This window comes from Pristis pectinata, chromosome 11 (genome assembly GCF_009764475.1).
Source record: "Pristis pectinata isolate sPriPec2 chromosome 11, sPriPec2.1.pri, whole genome shotgun sequence".
NCBI lineage: Eukaryota > Metazoa > Chordata > Chondrichthyes > Rhinopristiformes > Pristidae > Pristis > Pristis pectinata.
In genome coordinates this window covers 86,390,793-86,413,372 of record NC_067415.1, presented here as the reverse complement: position 1 = coordinate 86,413,372, position 22,580 = coordinate 86,390,793, and the positions used below count along the sequence as shown (strand labels likewise).

Here is a 22,580-nt window from a genome sequence, read left to right as displayed (position 1 = left end):
CTTTCCTCAAGTGAGGAGACCAGAACTGCACACAGTACTTCAGGTGCGGCCTCACCAGTACCCTGTACAGTTGCAGCATAACCTCCCTGCTCTTAAATTCAGTCCCTCCAGCAATGAAGGCCAACGTTCCATTTGCCTTCTTGATAACCTGTTGCACCTGAAAACCAACCTTATGCAATTCATGCCCAAGTACTCCCAAGTCCCTCTGCACAACAGCATGCTGCAATCTTTCCCCGTTTAAATAATAATCTGATCTTCTATTTTTCCTTCCAAAGTGGATGACCTCACATTTACCAACATTGTACTCCATCTGCCAGATCACTGCCCACTCATTTAACCTATCTATATCTCTCTGCAGCCTCTCCGCATCCTCTGCACAATTTGCTTTTCCACTCAATTTAGTGTCATCAGCAAACTTAGATACACTACACTCAGTCCCCTCTTCCAAATTGTTAATATATATATTGTGAACAGTTGCAGGCCCAGTACCAACCCCACAGCACCCTGCTCACCACTGATTGCCAACCAGAGAAACATCCATTTATCCCGATACTGCCTTCTATTGGTTAAACAATCCTCTATCCATGATAATACATTAGCCCCAATTCCATGCATCCATATCTTATGGATAAGTCTTATGAGGCACCTTATCGAACACCTTCTGGATATCCAAGTATACAACATCCACCTGTTCCCCTCTATCCACTGCACTCATTATACCTTCAAAGAACTCCAATAAGTTTGTAAAACAGGACCTGCCCTTCCTGAATCCATGCCGCATCTGCCTGATGGAACCACTTCTATCCAGATGTCTCACTATTTCTTCCTTGTGACAGCTTCAAGCATTTTCCTGACTACAGATGTTAAGCTAGCTGGCCTACAGTTACCTGCCTTTAGCCTACATCCTTTTTTAGAAAAACAGTGGTGTGACATTCACCGTCTTCCAAACCACCAGGACCTGCCCAGAGTCCAGAGAACTTTGGTAAATTATCACAAACACCTCTGCTATAGCTTCCACCATTTCTTTCCGTACCCTGGGATGCATCCCATCAGGACCAGGGGACTTGACTACCTTTAGGCCCACAAGTTTGTTCATCATTACCTCTTTAGTGACAGTGATTGTATAGAGGTCCTCACCTCCCATCACATCCATAACATCTCTATCTGTCAATGTTATACATGTCCTCCACCGTGAAGACCAACACAAGATAATCATTCAATGGCTATTTCCACATTACCCAATATTAATTCCCCCTTATCTTCCAAGAGACCTGTGTTCACTTTAGACACCCTTTTCTGTTTTATATAATAAGAACTTTTACTATGTCTTTATATTTTGTGCTAATGTATTTTCATAATCTATCTTCCCTTTATTACTTGTTTAGTGGTTATTTGTTGCTTTTTAAAGTTTTCCTAATCTTCCAGTTTCCCACTACTCTGTGACTTTATACATGAGCTTTTAGCTTGATACCTTCTTTTATTTCCTTAGTTAACCAAGGCTGGCTCTTCCCACCCTTACAGTCCTTACTTTTGACTGTGATACAATTTTGTTGAGCACTGAAAAGTCTTTGAAAGTCTTCCACTGTTCCTCAACTGTCCCACCATATAGCCTGTGTTCCCAGTCTACACTAGCCAACTCATCCCTCATCCCATTGTAGTCTCCCTTGTTTGGGCAAAATACACCACTTTTAGATCAAACTATTGCACCCTCCATTTGTAAGAGAAATTCAACTCTTTCCAAGAGGATCCCTAACTACAAGATCATTAATTCTACCCATCTCATTGCACAGGACCAGATCTAAGACAGCATTTTCCCTTGTAGGTTCACTAACATGCTGTTCAGGAAAGCTATCACAGATATATTCCATGAAGTCCTCCTCAAGACTGCCTCGATCAAACTGATTCTCCCAATCTATGTGGAAGTTAAAGTCCCCAATGACAACTGCTGTTCCATTCTTACATGCATCAAATATTTCTTGGTTTATTGCCTGTGCCACTGTAATGTTATTATTCGGTGGCCTATAGACAATTCTCTCTCTCCCCTTTTCCTAATCTCTACACAGATGGACTCAACATTCTGCTCCTTAGACCTTGAATCGTCTTTCACTATTGCCCTGATCTCATCCTTCAGAGCACTACCCCGCCTTCCTGCCTATCCTCCTGTATTACCTGATACCCTTGGATATTTAATTCCCACTCATCTCCACCCTGCAACCACATTTCTGTAATGGCCACTAAATCATACCCCTTTGTACTGATTTGTGCCACTAGTTCACTGACCCGGTTTTGAATACTATGGGCATTCAGATGAAGTGCCCTTACAACTCATTGTCCTTTCAGAATCTAGTAACCTTTGTCCTTTGTGTTTGACTTTTCTGTACTCTTACTTCTCTCTTTTCTAACTTTTGCTGAGGTCTCTGCTTTGCTTCGCTCTGTCTTTCTGCACGGATTCCCATCCCCCTGCCATATTAGTTTAAACCCTCCCCAACAGCACTAGCAAACAATCCCCCTGGGACATTGATCCCGGTCCTGCCCAGATGTAGACCGTCCAGTTTGTACTGGTCCCACCTCCTCCAGAACTGGTTCCAATGCCCCAGGAATCTGAAACCCTCCCTCCTGCACCACTGCTCAAGCCACATATTCATCCTAACTATGCTCTATTCCTACTGACCAGCATGTGGCACAGGTTATTATTCATTTGAGATTATTACCTTTTGAGGTCCTAGTTTTTAAATCCATCTCCTAGCTCCTTTAATTCAGTTTGTGGACCTCATCCCACTTTTTTTCCTTTATTGTTGGTACCTACATGCACCACAACAACTGGCCGTTCACCCTCCCCTTCCAGAATGCCCTGCAGCTGTTCTGAAACATCCCTGACCCTTGCACCTGGGAGGCAACGCCAACCAAGAGTCCCATTTGTGGCCACAGAAGCTCCCGTCTATTCCCCTTACCATGGAATCCCCGACCACTGGAGCTCTGCCACTTTTCCCTGCCCTCTGGTGCAGTAGAGCCACTCATGGGGCCATGATCCTGGCTACTGCTGCCTTCCCCTGATGACCCATCTCCCCCAACAGTATCCAAAGCGGTCTATCTGTTTGAAGGAGATGACCGCAGGGGACTCCTGCACTACCTTCCTGCTACTGCTCTGCCTGTTGGTCACTCATTCCCTATCTTTCCCTAGGCCTTTACACTGCGGTGTGACCAGCTCACTAAACATGCTGTCCACAACATTCTCAGAATCACAGATGCTCCAAGATGAATCCATGCGCAGCTCCAGTGCCATCATGCAGTCTGTCAGGAGCTGCAGCTGGACACACTTCCTGCACACGTGGGCATCAGGGACACCGGCAGCCTCCCTGAGTTCCCACATTGCACAGGAGGAGCATGACACAGGTCTGAGCTCACCTGCCATGACTAAAATAAAGAGACAAAAGAAGAATAAGAACCAACCTTCACCTTACCTCAGCATTGCTGAATCTCCTCACCAAAGCCCAGTATTCACCAGGCCCACACTTAGACAACCAGCAGCACTTTAACTGGACAGCAGCCCCTCTCAAAATGGCTGCTCCACTTGACCCTAGCTTCTTTCTATTAGCTGCTGATAATGAGCTAATTAGCCAATCACCTATTAACTAACAATTAACTGTCTTACCTCTTAAATTCCTGCAAGTGAAACTCACAAGCAAGGAGACTCACCTCTTTTTTAATTCTCCCACTCTGGGTACTGAACTCTTTCTTACTGAAACCTTTTTTTAAAGAGCTGCTCGCACTCCCCTCCCCTCCCCTCGGTCACTGACTCAGCCTCTCCTCGCTGAAGTCACCACCCCCCCCCCGCCCCACCCCCACTCTGACACTGAACCACTTAAAAATGGCCGCTCCACTTGACCCTACCTTCTTTTTACTGGCTGCTCTTTCCAAAGCTCCCGCTCCAAATCTCACTCCAATTCCTGACTCTGCAAGGTGAAACTTACATAACGTACACGACAAACGTTGTCTTACACTCTCGCACAAGATCACACTTTAATGTCTATGAACCCAATTATCAGAATCAGGTTTATTATCACTGACATATGTCATGAAATGTGTTGTTTTGCGGCAGCAGTACACTGCAAGACATAAAAATTACTGTAAATTACAAAATAAGTAAATAATACGAAAAAGGAATAATGAAGTAGTGTTCATGGACTATGATTTATTTTAAGGCTAGGTATCAACTCCTTACCGTTATTAGTCAATGGTGTTATCAGCTATTTTTTTGATGATTTAGTTTCCAAAGGACAGAAAGTAAATTGAAATACTAAACTGGGCAGGATCCAATTTCTGCCAAGACACCAGTGTTATCCAATACAGCAGACACACAGGGCTGATTAGGAATCCAGCTGTGACTAATTGCAACTCTGACTGGTGAACAAGACCTGAATGGCAGACACAGCCTCAGTGGGACTGAGCCCACTGCACGTACTCGTTCGCTAATGTCTTTGTGTAAAGATCTCAGGAGAAGCGTGTGAGACTTAACTGGTTGTTGTAAGATTGTAACTTGGTCCAGAACCACCGTGAGTCGCTCAGATGAAGTATGTTCCCTGCATTATACGTGTGTATTTGACATGTTTGTGAATAAAATAAGGAGAAAGCAGTAAAACAGTGCCACTCACCTTCAGGTCTGGGGAGGATCCATGTTGGGGAGAAGTGGCTTTGAATTACGCCAGTGTCACCAGGGAGGCAGCACCTGAACTCACAACGTTCATCACTAAGATGAACAAGGGCAGCGGGTGCAGGCGAACACCACCAGCTGCAGGTTCCCCTCCCCGACATATGGACCATCCTGTTCCAGGGATATATTGCTGTTCCTTTATCACTGCAGCATCTAAATCCTGAAACTCCCTTCCTAACAGCACTGTGGGAGCTCCTCCACCATACAGACTGCAGTGGTTCAGAAAGAAGGCTCACCCCATCTTCTGAAGGGCAGTTAGGAATAGGCAATAAATGCTGGCCTTGCCAATGATGCCCACTTTCTGGAAAAGATTCCTGTAAACCAGTGTTTCTCCGGTAAAGGCTAATCTAGTGAAGATTGATTTCTTGTTTGTAACATGAAATCTATTTAGTCAGAGGGTCATGGGGTCGTACAGCAGAGGTACAGGCCCTTCAGCCCATCATATCCATGCTGACCGGTGTACTTATCTACGCGTGTCCTGCATTCTCCGCCTTGCCAATTCAAGTGCTCGCCCAGATACTCTCTGTCTCCGCCACCCCCTCAGGCAGTGCGTTTCAGATTCCAACCCCCCCGTCTGATAAAAACTCCCCCTCAGATCCCCTACCACCTCCCACCTGATAGCTACGTCCTCTTGTTTAGAAGGGAAGGAGATGGTACTGTCTCCTCAGTCTAACCCCTCATGATATTGCCCCGTACCCGGGGAAAACAAACCAGCCTCTCCAACCTCTGCTGATAACTGAAACAGTCTGCATCTGGTGTGACCTCACCAACGTTTCATGAAGCTGTAACCTGATCTCCCTGCTCTCATACTCCACGTCCTGGCTGATTCTTCACCCACCTCTTTTCCCGCTGCCACCTTCAGAGATCTACGGACACGTACCCTAATGTTACACTGTTCACCAACACTCCCTCGGGCCCCACCGTTCACTGTTTGTAACATCTTCAGCAGTTTGGATGGATGACCTCCGGCACTGAGTTATGTTTCACTGCTCGTTATCCAACCAACGTGATCCCATCCCCTTCATGAGCTTTCAGTTGTTTGCTTTAGGGTCCTTGGAAATCAGATTTTAGGTCTCACTCCTGTATCATTGCAGATCCTTACATTTGCAACCTGAGATCCATAGATTGTCACTGAACAATAGAGATAGAACAGTACAGCACAGGAACAGGCCCTTCGGCCCACCAGGTCTGTGCCGACCATGATGCCAATCAAAACTAGTCCCATCTGCCTGTACATGATCCATATCCCTCATTCCCTGTCTGTTTGTGTCCGTTTAAATGCCTCTTAAGTACTGCTGTTGTACCTGCTTCTACCAACTTCCCTGGGAGCGCGTTCCAAGCACCCAGCACTCTCCTTGTAAAAACTTGCCTCACACATCTCCTTTAAACTTTCCCTCACCCACCTTAAATCCACACCCTCTAGTATCTGACATTTCCACCCTGGGAGAAAGATTCTGACTGTCTACCCTATCTATGATTCCCATAATTTTATCTACTTCTATCAGGTCTCCCCTCAGCCTCTGCCGCTCCAGAGAAAACAACCCAAGTTAGTCCAACATCTCCCTATAGCTAATACTCTCCAATCCAGGCAGCATCCTGGTGAACCTCTTCTGCACCCTCTCCAAAGCTTCCACATCCTTCCTGTAATGGGGCGACCAGAACTGCACACAATACTCCCAAGTGCAACCTAACCAAAGTTATACACAGCTGCAACATGACTTCCCGACTTCTATACAATGCCCTAACTGATGAAAGCAAGCGTGTCGTACACCTTCGTTACCACCCTATCCACTTGTGTTGCCACTTCCAGGAGCTATGGACTAGCACCCCAAGATCCCTCCGTACCTCAGTGCTCCTAGGGTCCTGCCATTTACTGTACTTGCATTTGACCTCCTAAAATGCATCAACTCACACTTGTCCAGATTAAACCCCTTCTGCCATTTCTCCACCCACGTCCCCTGCCGTATTCTCTGACAACCTTCCTCACTCTCCACAGCTCCACCAATTTTCATGTCGTCTGCAAACTTACGAATCAGACCACCTACACTTTCATCCAAACCATTTATATATATCATAAATAAGAGAGGTCCCAGCACTGATCCCTGTGGAACACCGCTGGTCACAGGCCCCCCGTCAGAATAACACCCCCTCACCACTACCCTCTGTCTTCTATGGCCAAACGAATTTTGTATCCAATTTACGAGCTCAGCCTACCATGAGGGATCTTGTCAAACACTTTACTGACTTGTAAACACCTACCGCCATCAATCATCTTTGTCACCTCCTCAAAGAAACTCAGTCAAATCTGTGAGACAGGACCTTCCCCACACAGAGCCTTGCTGACCGTCCCTAATAAGTCCAAGCTTTTCCAAAAACGAGTAAATCCTGTTGCTAAGAATCTTCTCCAATTATTTCCGTACCACTGATGTAAGGCTCACCAGACCATAATTCCCTGGATTATCTTTCATGCTCACAGGAACATGCTGGTCCTGAACTCCAACTAGCTGGCCTTTGAAAGACTCCCATATGTCAGATGTCTGGTTTAGATGATTAAGAGTCCTAGATGCAAGGTAGGTAAGTGGAGATAAGATACAGTTTGAACATACCCATATGACCAGCACAGAAACTTCAAGGGCTGAATGGCTCCTCCTGTTCCAGTGTTCCTATACAGCAGAGGAGCAGGCCATTCGGCCCCTCTGCTCTGTGCCAGTGTTTCTGACCCACATTGGCCTCCTCTTACCTGTTTCCATCTCCCCCATCACCAGCTTCCTCATGTGTTTATCCAGCTCAAACTTCTCCCTGCTCCTCACCCTGACTCCCCCTGTCGGGGTCCGTTCTATGTTCTGCCTGCTCTGAGTGAGTAGTTTTCTCCTGAATTCACCAACTATTGTATTATTGATGGTGTTACACTTGACGGCCCGAGATTAGGTTCCTATAGGAGGTGTGACCTACCAACCTCTCCATACTGTGTGAATCAGGTCTCCTCCGCCTTCTCTGGAGAAAGAAACCACAGTCTGTTCGATCCTTCCTGTGCTTCTACAGTGTGGAATTATTAACGTGACTACATCAAAGTGCTGATTCAGGCAACGGAGGTGCTGGTCCAGTGGATCAAGCACTTGGTCTAAATTACTCCCATTATTGCTTGGACTTCTTGTGGTCGCAGTATGATGAGGGCTTTACATAGGATTCCACACATTTCTTCAATCCCCCTTTCCAGTTATCCCAGGTTCCCATGGATTTTCATTATTGGCAACTTTGTCTAAGTAATAAATGTCTAGATCAACCTCCATACAACGAAGGGTCAGGAAGCCTCTGTGAAGTCCATCTATCACTTGCCTCATCGTCATGAGCACCATATTTCCTGGAATATTATTCCTGTTATGCGACAAGGCTAGCTTTGCTTCAGTCTTAGAGTCATAGGGTCATAGTCATCAGCTGTACAGCACAGAAACAGGTCCTTCAGCCCAGCTCGTCCATGCTGTCTACCTACACCGATCCCACTTGCCTGCATTAGGCCCGTATCCCTCTACACCTCTCCTATCCAAGTACCTGTCCAAATGCTTTTTAAGCATCGTAACTGTATCTGCCTCCACTGCCTCCTCTGTTCTGCCCTCTCAGAAAAATATACCCCTCAGGTCTCCTTTAAATTTCTCCCCTCTCATCTTAAAACTGTGCCCTCTAGTTTTAGACTCCACTACCCTAGGAAAAAAAACGTTGTCTATCTACCCTACCTGTGCCCCTCATCATCTTATAAATATCTATAGCATCACCCCTCAGCCTCTTACGTTGCAGTGAGAATAAACCCAGCCTTGCAATCATGACTCCAGCCCTCCGTTCCAGGCAACATCCTGCTGAAACTCTTCTGCACTCTCTCTGTTGCTACCACTCCTATCCTGTGGAGTGGTGACCAGCACTGTACACAATACTCCAATTGCAGTTTGACCAATGTTTTCTACAACTCCAACATGACGTCCCAAATCTTATACTCAATGCCTCAGCCTATGAAGGCAAGCATTCAAATGCCTTCTTCAATGCCCTATCCATCCGTGTCACCAGCAACACATAAATTGCTGGAGGAACTCAGAGGGTCAGGCAGCATCTGTGGGGGGGAAATGGACAGTCGATGTTTCGGGTCGAGACCCTTCGTCTGGACTGTCCTGATGGAAACTATGAGCTTGCACCCCAAGTCTCTCGTATATCAACTCTCCTGGGGTCCCTTTCTTTATCTGTCTCTGTCCTGTTATTATTTGACTTCCCAAAGTGCATTACCTCACACTTGTCTGGATAAAACTCCATCTGCCTCCACTCCACCCAATTTCCAGCTGATCTCTGCCCCCCTGTGTCCTTAGACAATTTTCTTTGCTATCTGTGACTCCACCGCTTTTCATGTTACCTACTAGTCCAGGTCATTGGCCTGGGTTGTTGGAATGAGGTAAGCCAGCTTCTCGATGCCCCTGGTCGTGCTTGCATAAAATCCAGGCTGGCATTCCAAGTGCTACATTGAGGGATGTTTTCTGATGGGACTAAACCAAGGCATTGTCTGAAGACCAGGAGTGGTGTTGCCCATTTTTTTGGCCAACACTTATCCCCTCAGCCAACATTATCAAGGCAAGTTGTCTGACTCTTGGTCATGTTGTTGCCCATGGGAGCTTGTTGTGAAGAAGTTAACTGCCCTCATTTTTTACAACCTAACAGCGTCCGCACTGTAACAAGTATCTTGTCAGCTGTAAAGTGCATTGGGAAGTCTTGAGGCAATGAGAGGTGCTTCAGAAATGCAAGTATTTCTTTCTCAAGATGTAAAGTTGCTTTAGAATGCAAAAATTCGTGTGACCAACACCGAGAAGTCCTTCTTCTGTGTGTTGACTGTGGCAAACTTGAGAATGAATTTGCAAAGAACAAATGTATGTTTTTGTTACACGCTGTAGGACAGATTTTGGAGAGTGTCATTGTTAGCAAGACTAATGTTTATCACCCACCCCTAACTGCCTCTGAGAAGGTAGCGGTGAACTGTTTCCTTGGTAAATTCGGAAATTGGTTTATTATTGTCACATGTACTGAGGTACAGTGAAAAACTTTGTTTTGCATGCCATGCATACAGATCATTTCATTACATCAGTGCTTCGAGGTAGTACAAGGGAAAACAATAACAGAATGCAGAATAAAGTGTTACAGAGAAAGTGCAGTGCAGGCAGACAATAAGGTCAAGGCCATAACGAGGTAGATTGTGAGGTCCTGCTGAATCTCTTCTGCACTCTCTCTATTGCTACCACTCCCTTTGCGTAGTGTGGTGACCAGCACTGTACACAATACTCCAAGTGCGGTCTAACCAATGTTTTGTACATCTCCAACATGAGTCCATCTTTTTGTACTAGGGGACCTTTCTGTAGTCTTATAACAGCGGGATAGAAGCTGTCCTTGAGCCTGGTGGTACGTGCTTTCAGGTTTTTGTATCTTCTGCCCAATGGGAGGAGGGAGAAGAGAGAATGTCCGGGGTGGGTGGGGTCTTTGATTATGCCGGCTGCTTTACCAAGGCAGTGGGAAGTGTAGACAGAGTCCATGGAGGGGAGGCTGATTTCCGTGATGTGCTGAGCTGTGAACCATGCAATGAGGGTGCCCCCACAGTACTGTTAGGAGGGCAGTTACTTTGTGGTACTAATGATCATGTGTAAGGGCTAGTGTTCTTTTGGCTTGTTGAGGTTCAGAATAAATTTGAAACCATGTTCTTCAATGATATTCAGGTGTCATTCAGGTCAAAACTACCCCTCTTACATTGCCGTGTGACTGTTCCTAATATGTTTCCATTTTTCAAAATCATCTTTCTGCATTCTGTTTTCTTCCTAATGTTTCCAAACAAAAGCACCGGTGCTCCCAGGGACCGGGGTGTGGTGGGGGGATGGGGGAGGTGTCGCTACCCCTTGGTCCAGATACCACTGTCCACATGGGAAACTTGAGGGCAGTGCTCAGTGGACTGTTTGCCACTGAGCAGCACATTCCTTTCCAACCTGCTGTTCACTGAACACAAGCACTTTCCAGCCGAGGCCTAGTGGGTGACCAGAGGGTCGGAAGTTCAAACTCCACCTCAGAGACTTGGGCACAGAGTGCAGGCTGACTCTGTTGGTGCAGTTCTGAGGGAGGGCTTCACTGTCAGAGGTGTCATCTATCAATGAGCTCCACAAGGAATGGTAACATGGTGGTTAGTTATGGGTTGGTGATCCAGAGATTGCTGAAGGTTTTAAACAATTAAAGAAGTCTGGAACTCAAAGCTGCTGTGGGAAAAAGTAGAAACCCATGAAACTACCCCCCAGGTTTGTTAGTGTCTGTCAAGAAAGGAAATCTGCTGTCCTCACCTGGTCTGACTTGTGAGTATCTCCAGGGCCACCATAGCAATGGGATTGACTCTTCATTGTCCTCTGAAATGGCCCGTCGGCAGGTAAGTTGTATCCAAACCTTGAAGACCAAACACCACAAGGAAAGAATTGGAATGAAATCACATTGGGCACTTCCAGTCCAGTCAACCTTACAAAGTCCTGATGAAAAGGTGGATGTCCAGATTTGGACAGTAGCCGACACTGTCGTATTAACACAGTCGTATCTCTGAATCTCCCAGTATCTATGGACTGCAATAGTTCAAGGCAACATGGGCTCATATGTTGGCACAGCTGGCACCACTGCCTCACAGCTCCAGAGATCCGGGTTCAATCCTGACCTCCGGTGATGCCTGTGTGGAGTTTGCATGTTCTCCATATGACTGTGTGGATTTTCCCCCAGGTGCTCTGGTTTCCTCCCACATCACAAAGACGTGTGGGTTGTTAAGTCAATTGTCCACAGTGACCTGTCCCCAGAGAGTGGGTGGGTGGTAGAATCCATGGGGAAGAGAGTGAATGGGAATGCAGAAAAATAGGTTACAGGGAAAATTAGTGTGGAATGGGATTGCTCTGTGAGGCTGCATAGACTTGAAGGGCCAAATGGCCTTGTTCCATATCGAAAACATGTGTGGAGCAACACTTTTCCAGTGACTCACCCACCGTCTCCATGGTAATCTGGGATGGACAAAAGATGCAGACCTTGGCAGCGAAGGTCACCACCTGGGCAATGAATGGTTAAGACACCCAGCACTCATGAGTGGACGTACAAGTTCAAGTTCAAGTATATTGCTTTTGCAGGCACACATACACAGGGGTATAAATGACAGTGTACTACAGCACAGAAACAGGCCCTTCTGCCCATCTAGTCCATGCCAACCTGAAAATTATCTTTTTGCAGCAGCAGTACAGTGCATTACAAGGCGAGGACAAACATGGTAACATAAACTTTAATTAATATGAGATATACATAACTTACACATGTGCAAAAACATACAACAAAATAATCAACGACACTAGTGCAAGATTAGGAGGGAAAAGAGATCCGGTCTGAGGTAGTGTTGGGGTTTCTCGGGTGGGTTCAAGAACCTGGCGGCAGTGGGAAAGAAGCTGTTGTTGAACCATGAGGTGTGGGTCTTCAGGCTCCTGTACCTCCTGCCTAATGGCAGCATCGAGAAGAGGGCATGGCCTGGATGGTGGGGGTCCCCAATGATCCCCACCTTTACCACTTTGATGATGAACACAGGTGATCTCTGTGGTGTCCTAACCAGTGGTCACATTGCTGATTATGGGAGTTCACTGTACACAAATGCCTCATTGGTTGGTCAGAGGTGAAAAGCGGTGCAGAGCTTTCTTTGCACCACAATGTGGAGCAGGAAGCTGGATAGCTCTCTCCACCAGCCTCTCCCATCCCAGGGGCAATACAATGGTTAGTGAGCTCTGGGCTGGGGTCATTGCACTGTTGTCGGCTGCACGGTGATCCCAGGGACATGTTCCAGCTTCAAGCTGCTAATTCTGCTCCCACTCGGGGGCTGCACGGATTGCCTGGCAGAGATTGCAGAGATGTTCATATCTGGCATCAAACGATTCCTGAAGTAGTTTGTACTTTGTGTTTGAACGTTGCATGGAGAGAGGAATCCGTCACCGAGCGCTGCACCGCCGCGGGGCGGCAGCAGGGGGCTCCCGCGAGCCTCCGCGCTAACTTCAAGCCGCGAAGCCGGGCTCGGTTCGCGCGAACGGGCGGCGAGTGATTGACAGGAGCCGGGCGGCGCCGCAGGTTCGGGCGGGGTCCCGGGGGTCGGGGTCCCGGGGGGTCGGGGTCCTGGGGGGTTGGAGGCAGCCGAGTGTCTGCTCCCCGGGATTGCAATGGGGGGATTCCCGGCCAATGCAGGCAGCGCCCAATCCCGAATAACCATCAGTTGCAGGGCAACGGGGGGCGGGACTCTGTACTAGGGGGGCGGAGCTCTGTTCCCCAGGGGCGGGGTTCTGTACCCCAGGGGGCGGGGCTCTGTGCCGGGGGCGTGGCTCAGTTCCCCAGTGGGCGGGGTTCTGTACCCCAGGGGGTGGGGCTCTGTGCCGGGGGCGTGGCTCAGTTCCCCAGGGGGCGGGGCTCTGTTCCCCAGGGGGCGGGACTCCGTATCCCCAGGGGGCGGGGCTCTGTGCCGGGGGCGGGGTTATGTACAGGGGCGGGACTCCGTATCCCCGGGGGGCGGGGCTCTGGCGCTCCCCATGGTGCTGGAGGGAACTCCTCAGCCCGACCCCGGGTACCGCCGGCCGAGGGCGGATTCGGGCATCGGGCTCGGCCATGGGCGGGTTGCCCGGTTCCTGAGCCCAGCTCCGGGCAAACATTCTCCCGATAGTGTGAGAGAGGGCTGGACCCACCCCTCTGCACCTACACACACACACACACACACACAGATAGACCACCCTCCGGCACACTCTCCCTCCCACACTCCACACACACGCACACCAGGCACACACCTATACGCACAGACACAGCTACACACACAGACACACATAGGCACACACACAGATGCACCTACACTCAGACACACAGACGATACACCTACACCCATACACAGACACACCTACACACAGACACACACACACACACACACAGAGGCACACCTATACACACACACCCAGACACGTCTACACACAGACACACACACACACACACACAGAGGCACACCTATACACACACACCCAGACACGTCTACACACACACACACACACACACACACACAGAGGCACACCTATACACACACACCCAGACACGTCTACACACACACACACACACACCTACACACACCACCTTCCTGCACAACCTGCCCTCCCCACTCCACGCGCAAATCCCACACACACCCCGCATATCCCATCCCCACAAACAAACCCAACCCTCTTGTCCACAGAGCAAGATACCAGTGTGCAACCAGTCGCTGGTTATCTGCGCCAGGTTACCTGTCACCAGCTATCAGCCCATTTTTTCTCACCCTTCTTGTTCGTCATTCGTTAACGGTCTGTAGTTATTCGTTAACGGTCTGTAGTTATTCGTTAACGGTCTGTAGTTATCATTCTGCAGTCATGAGCCGTGGTATTTACTACATGGTTATCAGTCTGTGGTGACGAGTCCCTATGGCTGATGAGCCGGTGTTTATTATTCTGTGGTTATTAATCTGTAGTTATGAATCTGTGGTTAGTGAATCAGTAGTTACCCGTCAGTAGTGATGAGTCCATGTTTTTCAGTCATTGGTCAGTGGTTATCTGTCTCTGATCATTGAGTTTGTGGTGATAAGTCACTGGTTATCAGTCTGTGGTTGTTACTCATTTGTTAAGAGCCTGTGGCTGTCGATCCATGGTCACCAGTCTATGGTTAGCAATCTGTACTTAACTGGGTCATGGTAATCAGTTATAATAATGTGGTTGCGGTTACCGGCTCGTAGGTTTGAGTCTGTAGTCTATCAGTCTGATGGCGATCTGTCCCTGTTTATCAGTCAGTGGTTATTAGTCTGTGGCTATCAGACACTGTCAGTCCACACTTGGCAGTCAGTGGTTATCTGTTCATAGTTATGCGTCGGTAGTTATCAGTTGGTGGTTATCAGCCTGTGGTTATTATTCCGTGGTAATAAATCTGTGTTTATCGGTCTTTATAAATCACTGGTTATCAATCAGTAGTTATCAGTCTGTCATTATATGTCTAGGATTACCACTTAGTGGTTTGTCGCCAGCGGTGGTGTGTGATGGTGTCGGTGGTTATCAGTGGGTGGTGATCATTCTGCGGCCATTAGTTTGTGATTATCTTCTGGAGTTGTCAATCAATGGTTATCAGTCACTGGTAATGACTCTCCTTATCAGTGAATGGTTATTGGTCACAGGTTATCAGTCATCATTTGTGTGTCAGTGGTTATCAGTCTACAGTTATCGGTGGTTATCTCTTAGTGGTCATGAGTTTGCTTATTAGTCAGTGCTCAACATTCAGTCACTATCAGCCAGTCATTAGGAGTCACCGGCATCAGTCAGTGGGTATGGGCCAGTGGTTTATCGGTCATTGGTTATCCAGCCATAGTTAACGGTCAGTGGTTATCAATCACTGTTTATGAGTCTCTGCCTATTGATCAGTGGTTAGGAGTCAGTAGTTAGTTGTGCTTATTGGTTGCTGGCTATCAGTCAGTGGTTATCAACCTGTGGTTATGAGTCTGTGCATATTAGTTATTGGCTTAACAGTCACTGGTTACCATTCTATGGTTATTCATCTGTTACTATCAGTCTGGTTAACAGTCAGAGCTTGTCGGTCACTGTGGATGAGTCCGTGGTTAATCACATGGTTGTAAGTCAAAGTCGATGGTTGACGTTGTCTGGTAATGTGTCTGTGCTTATCGGTCACAGGTTACAAGTCAGTTGTCATCAATCCGTGCTTTTGAGTCTTTGCTTATCAGTTACTGGTTACCAGTCGGTAGTTATCAATCTGTAGTTACGACACAGTGTTTATCAGCCACTGATTACCGGTCAGTGGCGAGCAGACTGCGCTTGTGCATTCACTGGTTCTCCGTCACTGCGTGTCAGTCAGTGGTTCCTGTGAATCAGTCTGTGTGAGTCTTTGGGTTACCCCCACCCCCACTCACCGTCCCCCCGGCCTCCCCGAAAGCCGGGCGGCTAAACTTTGTCCGTCTGTGCGCAGCCGTGAGGGCGAGGCGGAGCGCCGCTGTGTCCGCGCTCCCGTAGCCGGAGGTCGGTGTGCGGACAGCCGCGTCCCGCGCTGGCGAGCCCGTGTTGCCCGGTCCCAGGTGTGAGGCAGGTCGGCGGGAGGGGAGCGGAGGGGAGGAGAGAGAGGAGAGGAGGGGAGGAGAGAGAGGAGAGGAGGGGAGGGGAGAGGAGATCGGGGAGGGGAGAGGAGAGGAGGGGAGGGGAGGGGAGGAGGGGAGGGGAGGAGAGAGAGGAGAGGAGGGGAGGGGAGAGGAGATCGGGGAGGGGAGAGGAGAGGAGGGGAGGGGAGGAGGGGAGGGGAGGAGAGAGAGGAGAGGAGGGGAGGGGAGAGGAGATCGGGGAGGGGAGAGGAGAGGAGGGGAGGGGAGGGGAGGAGGGGAGGGGAGGAGGGGAGGAGAGAGAGGAGAGGAGGGGAGGGGAGGGGAGAGGAGGGGAGGAGACAGGAGGGGAGGGGAGGGGAGGAGGGGAGGGGAGGGAGAGGGGAGCGGAGGGGAGGGGTGAGGAGGAGAGGGGGAGAGGAGGAGAGGGGAGGGGAGGAAACGGGAGAGGAGAGGAGGGGAGAGGAGGGGAGGGGAGGGGAGAGGAGGGGAGGAGACAGGAGGGGAGGGGAGAGGAGGAGAGAGGAGGGGAGGGGAGCGGAGGGGAGGGGTGAGGAGGAGAGGGGGAGAGGAGGAGAGGGGAGGGGAGGAAACGGGAGAGGAGAGGAGGGGAGAGGAGGGGAGGGGAGGGGAGAGGAGGGGAGGGGAGAGGAGGGGAGGGGAGGGGAGGGGAGGGGAGGGGAGGGGAGAGGAGGGGAGGGGAGGGGAGGGGAGAGGAGAGGAGGGGAGGGGAGGGGAGGGGAGGGGAGGGCGCGCTGTTGGAGAGAGTTCAGCAAGTTGCCGGGCGCGTCGTGTGAGCAGCCCACTTCCGCAGGAGGACAAGTGTGCGGATCGCCGGCCGCCGGCGCGGGCTCTCGGGGGGGCGGAGAGGATGGAGAGGGCGAGGAGCGGGCAGGATCTCGCCGGCTCCCTGCCGCCCCGCGGTGCCGAGCAGCCGGAGAGAGCGCACGCAGCCAGCCCGTCTCCATGCCGGAGCTGAGGCGCTGAGCGGGCGGCCGGCTTTTCCCCCTCCCAGCCTCGGCCATGGCAGCGGCGATCGCCAGCTCGCTGATCCGGCAGAAGCGCCAGGCTCGGGAACACCACCTGGACAGGCCGATCGTCACAAAACGCATCAAAAGCCCCCACAAAAAGAAAGGAGTGTGCAATGGCAACCTGGTGGATATCTTCTCCAAAGTCAGGATATTCGGGATGAAGAAGCGGAGGCTCCGGAGACCAGGTCTGTGATCACCGCCAGAGAAAAAACCCTCGCCCGAGGAGAGCGGCGGCCGCCGTGTAATCCCGGGATGGTGGTGCCCTTTTGGGTACCCTGTCAATTCATGTAATGGTGGGGAGGAGGGGGCTTGCGTTAGTAAGAGCCGGCGAGGTCCCCCGTTTCATTAGCAGAGGGGGTTCGGCTGCGTAAATCAACGGGCAGCCGCCAACGGGCGAGCCGGCACCTCGCTGCCCGTCCCCGCCCGTGCCCCGAGCCCCGGGCTGGTCGGGGGATTCATCAGGTGGGCGCCGACGGCGGTCACCCACCCCCCTCCGAGCCCGGCAACCGCTCGCCAACTCTCCAACTTCTCCAGCAATGCGGGGGGAAGATTCTCGCTGCACCCCTCTCCACCCGGAGTTGTCTGACTCCCGAACGCCCCACAATGTAAAACCCTGGCGTGTGGCTGGGAATTGCGGTGTTCAGCGCTCGGCGATGGTTAGTACCCCGCCGTATCTGCACTAAAGGTGGACACAGGTTTTTTTCAGAAATTGCATTTATTCCGTCCACGATTCAGCCGGGATAAATCAGCCTGACAAGTTGTGTATGATGGTGCAGGCAGCGGTGTTTTCGCGAGGTGCCCGTCTCGTTGGGAGTGTTACCTGTCCGACCGCTGCTCACACCGACACGGCGCACCCAGGCTCTCCCGGCCGGGTGATTTGGGAGGGAGGCGTCGGGTCACAAGGCAGCGCCCGGATAGATTCCCTCTTCCTGAACCAAGGACAGGACGTGACCCGGAGAGAGCGCCGAGCGGAATGCCCGGTCAGTCCGGGGAACCGGCCGTGCACCGGCTGCAGGCACATCTCCAAACCTCACATAAGCACCCCCTGAAAATGTGGGGAGGGGGAGGTATGGCGGGGGTGGGGGTCCATACATACCCCTCCCCGGCAGAAACGTGTGTGTGGTTAAACTTACAGCATTGAGTGTTTCCAGGGAGGGGTCCGACAGCCCTCCACTGGTTACAGGGGGGTCGGAGAGGGACCCCACTGTTTACGGGGGGGGGGGTCAGAGAGGGACCCCACCGGTTACGGGGGGTCAGAGAGGGGCTCTGTCACTTTGACACACACACACACACACCAGTGCCCACGCCGTCCTTTCTGCCCGCTGGCTCCCGACCTGAAAGGCCCCAAAGTCGGTGTGAGAGTCACCCCCAGACTCCGGACCCCGGAGCGCGATCGTCGGGCTCCGTGGGATCTGGAGGAATGCCCCGAGGCGTGGGAAGCTGGGGACAGACGGAGGGGAAACACAGGGTGCAGGGCGCTGGGCTCCGCCCGGGGACTCGAGAGACGGCAGATGCCGGGATCTGGAGCAACGCTGGAGGAACTCAGTGGGTCGAGCAGCATCTATGGAGGGAGATGGACGGTTGACGTTTCGGGTCGAGACCCGTTTCCCTCCAGAGAAGCTGCTCGATTCCGTCAGGGCAGAGATTTATTTGCTAAACATAACGGGGTGTAACTTACAGCAGGTTTGTAAAAATGAACCTGTGCAACGTTAGAAACGGAGTGGGACAGAACCCTGTCGTTAACGTCAACAGCGGGGGAAAGTTGTCAACATTTCCCGGGCAGTGTCCCCTTGGTCTGTTGACTCTGCCCCCAGATGGGCAACGCCCTTCGCCCAGCTCGGTGCGTTTCATCTTCCCGCGGTGGGTCTTCGGGCGGCCGGTTGGTTCCAGAGCTGGGAGCTAGTCTGGGCGATGGCCCCCATTCCTGCACAGTTACCCCCAGTCACAGGATACGGGCGGGTTCCAGAGGGAGTGCATGGATTGATGCACCGCCTCTGGGAATGTGTCCGGGCTCCAATGATGCCACGGCGATTCTTGCCACCAAATATCAGCGTTAGGAACGAGCAGGAATGTGGGGATTGGGTGACAGTGGCCAAGAGCCAGTGGTCCAAACCTCTCAAGAAGCGATGGTGTCGATTCCGCCCATCGATCAGAAGCGGGAACCGCCCGCCGCTTCTTCAGACCGTGTTGGACACACTGAGCTCCAGGAGAAAGAAGACAGTGTGAAGTTTGCTCAGAATAAATTGGCCCGGATATTTTTTGATGGAACTGTACAAGCCGAAGCAAGGATTTGACTTAAAGGCAATTGTTCAGTGATCTTGAAAATCAAATCAGAAATCTTGGGCCATCTTGCTTGAGTGAGTGGCCTGATGATGTTTTGAAGATGTGCCGGAGAATTTATTCTGTCAAGTTAAACAATTCACTGGCGTGTTATGTGAGTGGGAAACGGTCCTTGCAAACTGAGCATTGGAGGGGGTGCGAGGCTCGGTTGTAATCCAATACTATGAAATACATGTTTTGACTTCTGCACAGATTGTACACAGAGCAGGTTACTCATTCTATCCCACAGGATTTCATACTTTTCCAGGTAAGTCTTTGTCCTCACTGCCGGAGATCCTCGAGTTGAAACTGCCCATGAATTGGATGGTAACAACTGAGAGAGACGAATGTGTGAAGTCAGCGACTCTGCAGGGCATCGTTTGGGTTCAAACCTTCATCACGTGTCCCTCGGTGTTACTCGGCCTCGGTGGTAGCAAAGAATAATTGTCTGCCAACAACACATTGCTTTTTGTGGGAGCTTCCTGTGTACAGATTGGTGCCTGTGTTCCTTACAGCAGTGATCACACCTCAAAAGCATTTCACTGGAGCCTTGCAATTTCCTAAAGATGAGAAAAATGCCGTAGAAATGAAGATTTTTTTTCTATTAGCGTGCAGCAGTGAGACTTTCCGAGAATGAATGTTATTTTGAGAAGGTTGGTAGGGAGCTGAAGGCAGCAATTCATACCCAGAGGGTGCCGATATCCAGAGAGCGGCACTGAGGCAAAATGGGGAGAAAATCCTCTTGAGATCTCTCCCAGTGATTTGCAACCGCTTCAGAGGCAGTTGATCTTATTATTGTCTGTAACTTGTTGCTAGCTTTCAATAATCCTTCATTCTATGGACACTCTTTGCTGCTCCCCTGTAATAGACCACAGCTGGGCCCATCCTGCAGTATCCCTTTCCTCTCCCTATGGATCATTCCTGACAGTTTGATGCTCATCCGTTGATACTGATGCTTTATTATTTACTGATGAATTTTAACAGGGGGACTGGCTGGAAAGACTGACCAAGCCCAACATGGGTGGAGATGTGAACTTGGCCCAGGTATTGTCATGTTCAACCCTTCCACAGTCAGTGTCTCCAGTATCTACAATCCTCCCTCATCAAATGATGATTACTCCAGGCACTGAATTTCTATTACAGTATCACAACCATTACACCGTCATACCCACACAACAACTAAAATCAATGCTAAGTAATGACTATGTATCACATCTCACAATTGAAATGATGTTGATAAGTTAGTTGAGCTTTACTCTTGGAATGGTTGAACAATCTTAACTTCCCCAAACCAACCCTGCATCATGTAATAGACAAGAGACCACAGCAATGAATTCCAATGACTTTAGTTGCCCTGGCTTTACTGAAAAAAAATATAGGAATTGTTGGAAAACAGCATGAAACTTGGGATTCTGCATTAATTCCAACAATATCACTGTAACGGAGCAGGAGAAACCTCCTGGAAATGAGCATTAATGTCTCTAAAGGAGAAACTGTTTGCAGTGATGGGAGAGTTGGTGCCCTATGGATATGGGTTGAAGGGAATCGGCAGAGGAGACAGCAAGGAGGAGAGATGCTGTGGTCTGGAACACTCTGTCTAAAGCAGTGGGAGCAGGAGCTTTCCATGGGGAATGTTTACACAGGGGAATCTGCAGAACAGTGAGGAGGAAATGATTTGATTGCAAAAGACAAACTGCTGGAGGGACTCAGATGAAGAGTCTCGACCTGAAACGTTGTCTGTCCATTTCCTTCCACAGATGCTGTCTGACCTGCTAAGTTCCAGATTCCAGCATCTGCAGTCTCTTGTGTCTCCAAATAATTTGATAGCTTTTTCAAAGATACAGCATGGGGGCCAAAGCTGCATGATTCTTTATGTTCCTGGAGTGCCTTTCACAATCTCTCTTTGCCCACTGACTTACATTGGCCCCATTTCCAACCTTGATATCCGTGTTCACATAATTGAGCACAAACACTGACAGAATTCTACTGTGTCTTTCCCTTCAACCCCTCCTGCTCTCTGACCTTCCCAGAACTTCTCAGCACTTCTTCAACTCTGGTCACTCATCCCCAATCTCCATCGCTCCATTACTGCCTATTGACCCTTCAGCAGAACCTTATCCCAAACCATCATCACCTCTCTTCCATTGAGACAATCTTTAAAAATTTAACTATTTAACCAACATTTTGTTCACCTTTCCTACTGTCTATTCTTTTGGCAAGGTGCCAGTTTTTAGCTTCTATGAGGCAGTCATAGCTGTTAAAACCTCCATGTAGATGCAAATGGTGCGGTTGCCAATTAGCTGAGCTTTCAGATTATATCTCAAAAACGATACAGCAAATTTTAAAAGATTCTTTCCAGTGCTGTTGAAATATTCCAGCTGCTTCTGTATCTCAGGCAGTTTAATAGACAGCATTCGATGGCAGGAAAGCAGTAATGTGTTCAATAAAATAAAATTAAGTCACAGGCATTTTCTGCTCCAGTGTCTGAGGCAGACCCATAACTGAATAACACAGAGCACTGAAATGTAAATGTAATGCTTTCAATTCACTCAGGAATCATAAATTGACTCCACTCTTGCAATTGGTGAAACCACCTTAGCATGCCACTAGATTTCAAATATTACCCACTCTCTGGGCTTCTGGAAACAGAGTGCAATGTGGAGCAGGGAAAGATCCAGCCTTCAAATCTCTGTTTTATTTTGTATATTTCCCTTGGAATGCCAATGGCTAGCTCCAGCTTTACATAAACTGTGGTGTTTCTCATATCCCCCACCATGTTATTGTGCTTTAATTAATATAGTGCTGCTTACTTGGTAAATTATCACTGTCCTGTTCACATTTAAAACGCCTGCTTTGGTGACCTTTCTGGGAGGGTACTTACGTTTTCTTTAATTCTGAGTATTTCTTTATGTAGTCATTAACGTGTGTGTGTGTGTGTGTGTGTGTGTGTGTGTGGGCACGTGTGTACATGTGTGCGTGCGCATATGTGTGTGTGTCCGTGTGTGTCTGTCTGTCTGTGTCTGTCTGTCTTCGTGTTGGTGTGTGTGTGTGTGTGTGTATGTGTACATCTGTGTGTCTGTGTATGTGTGTCTGTCTGTCCATGTCTGTGTGTGTGTCTGTGTGTGTGTATGTCTATGTGTATGTGTCTGTCTGTGTGTATGTCTGACTGTGTGTGTTTGTGTGTGTATATGTCTGTGTGTGTGAGAGAGAGAGATACTTTGTTTAATATTGTAGGTTTTGTCACCATTCAGCACGGACAGAATGCACGTTACCATCACAGTAAAACTGTCAGTTAGTTCTCGATTCCAGCACAAGCATTCTCATATTTTAAGGCTCTCCTTAAGAGCATTATTTT

At 49.5% G+C, this 22,580-nt stretch overlaps 1 protein-coding gene across 4 annotated transcripts in view; it reads left to right on the top strand.

The window, feature by feature from the left end:
• Positions 1-22,580, top strand: part of fgf14 (fibroblast growth factor 14) — a 339,581-nt gene that overhangs the window by 195,396 nt on the left and 121,605 nt on the right. Inside the window, exon 1 of one of the 4 annotated variants that reach the window (XM_052026632.1) lies at positions 16,652-17,091. The exons of the other annotated variants lie outside the window; for them this stretch is intronic. Within the exon in view, the coding sequence (XP_051882592.1) occupies positions 16,899-17,091 (193 nt within the window). The 5' untranslated portion in view covers positions 16,652-16,898. Of the gene's footprint in view, positions 1-16,651; positions 17,092-22,580 lie in introns of those variants that run through there. 4 annotated transcript variants of the gene reach the window in all.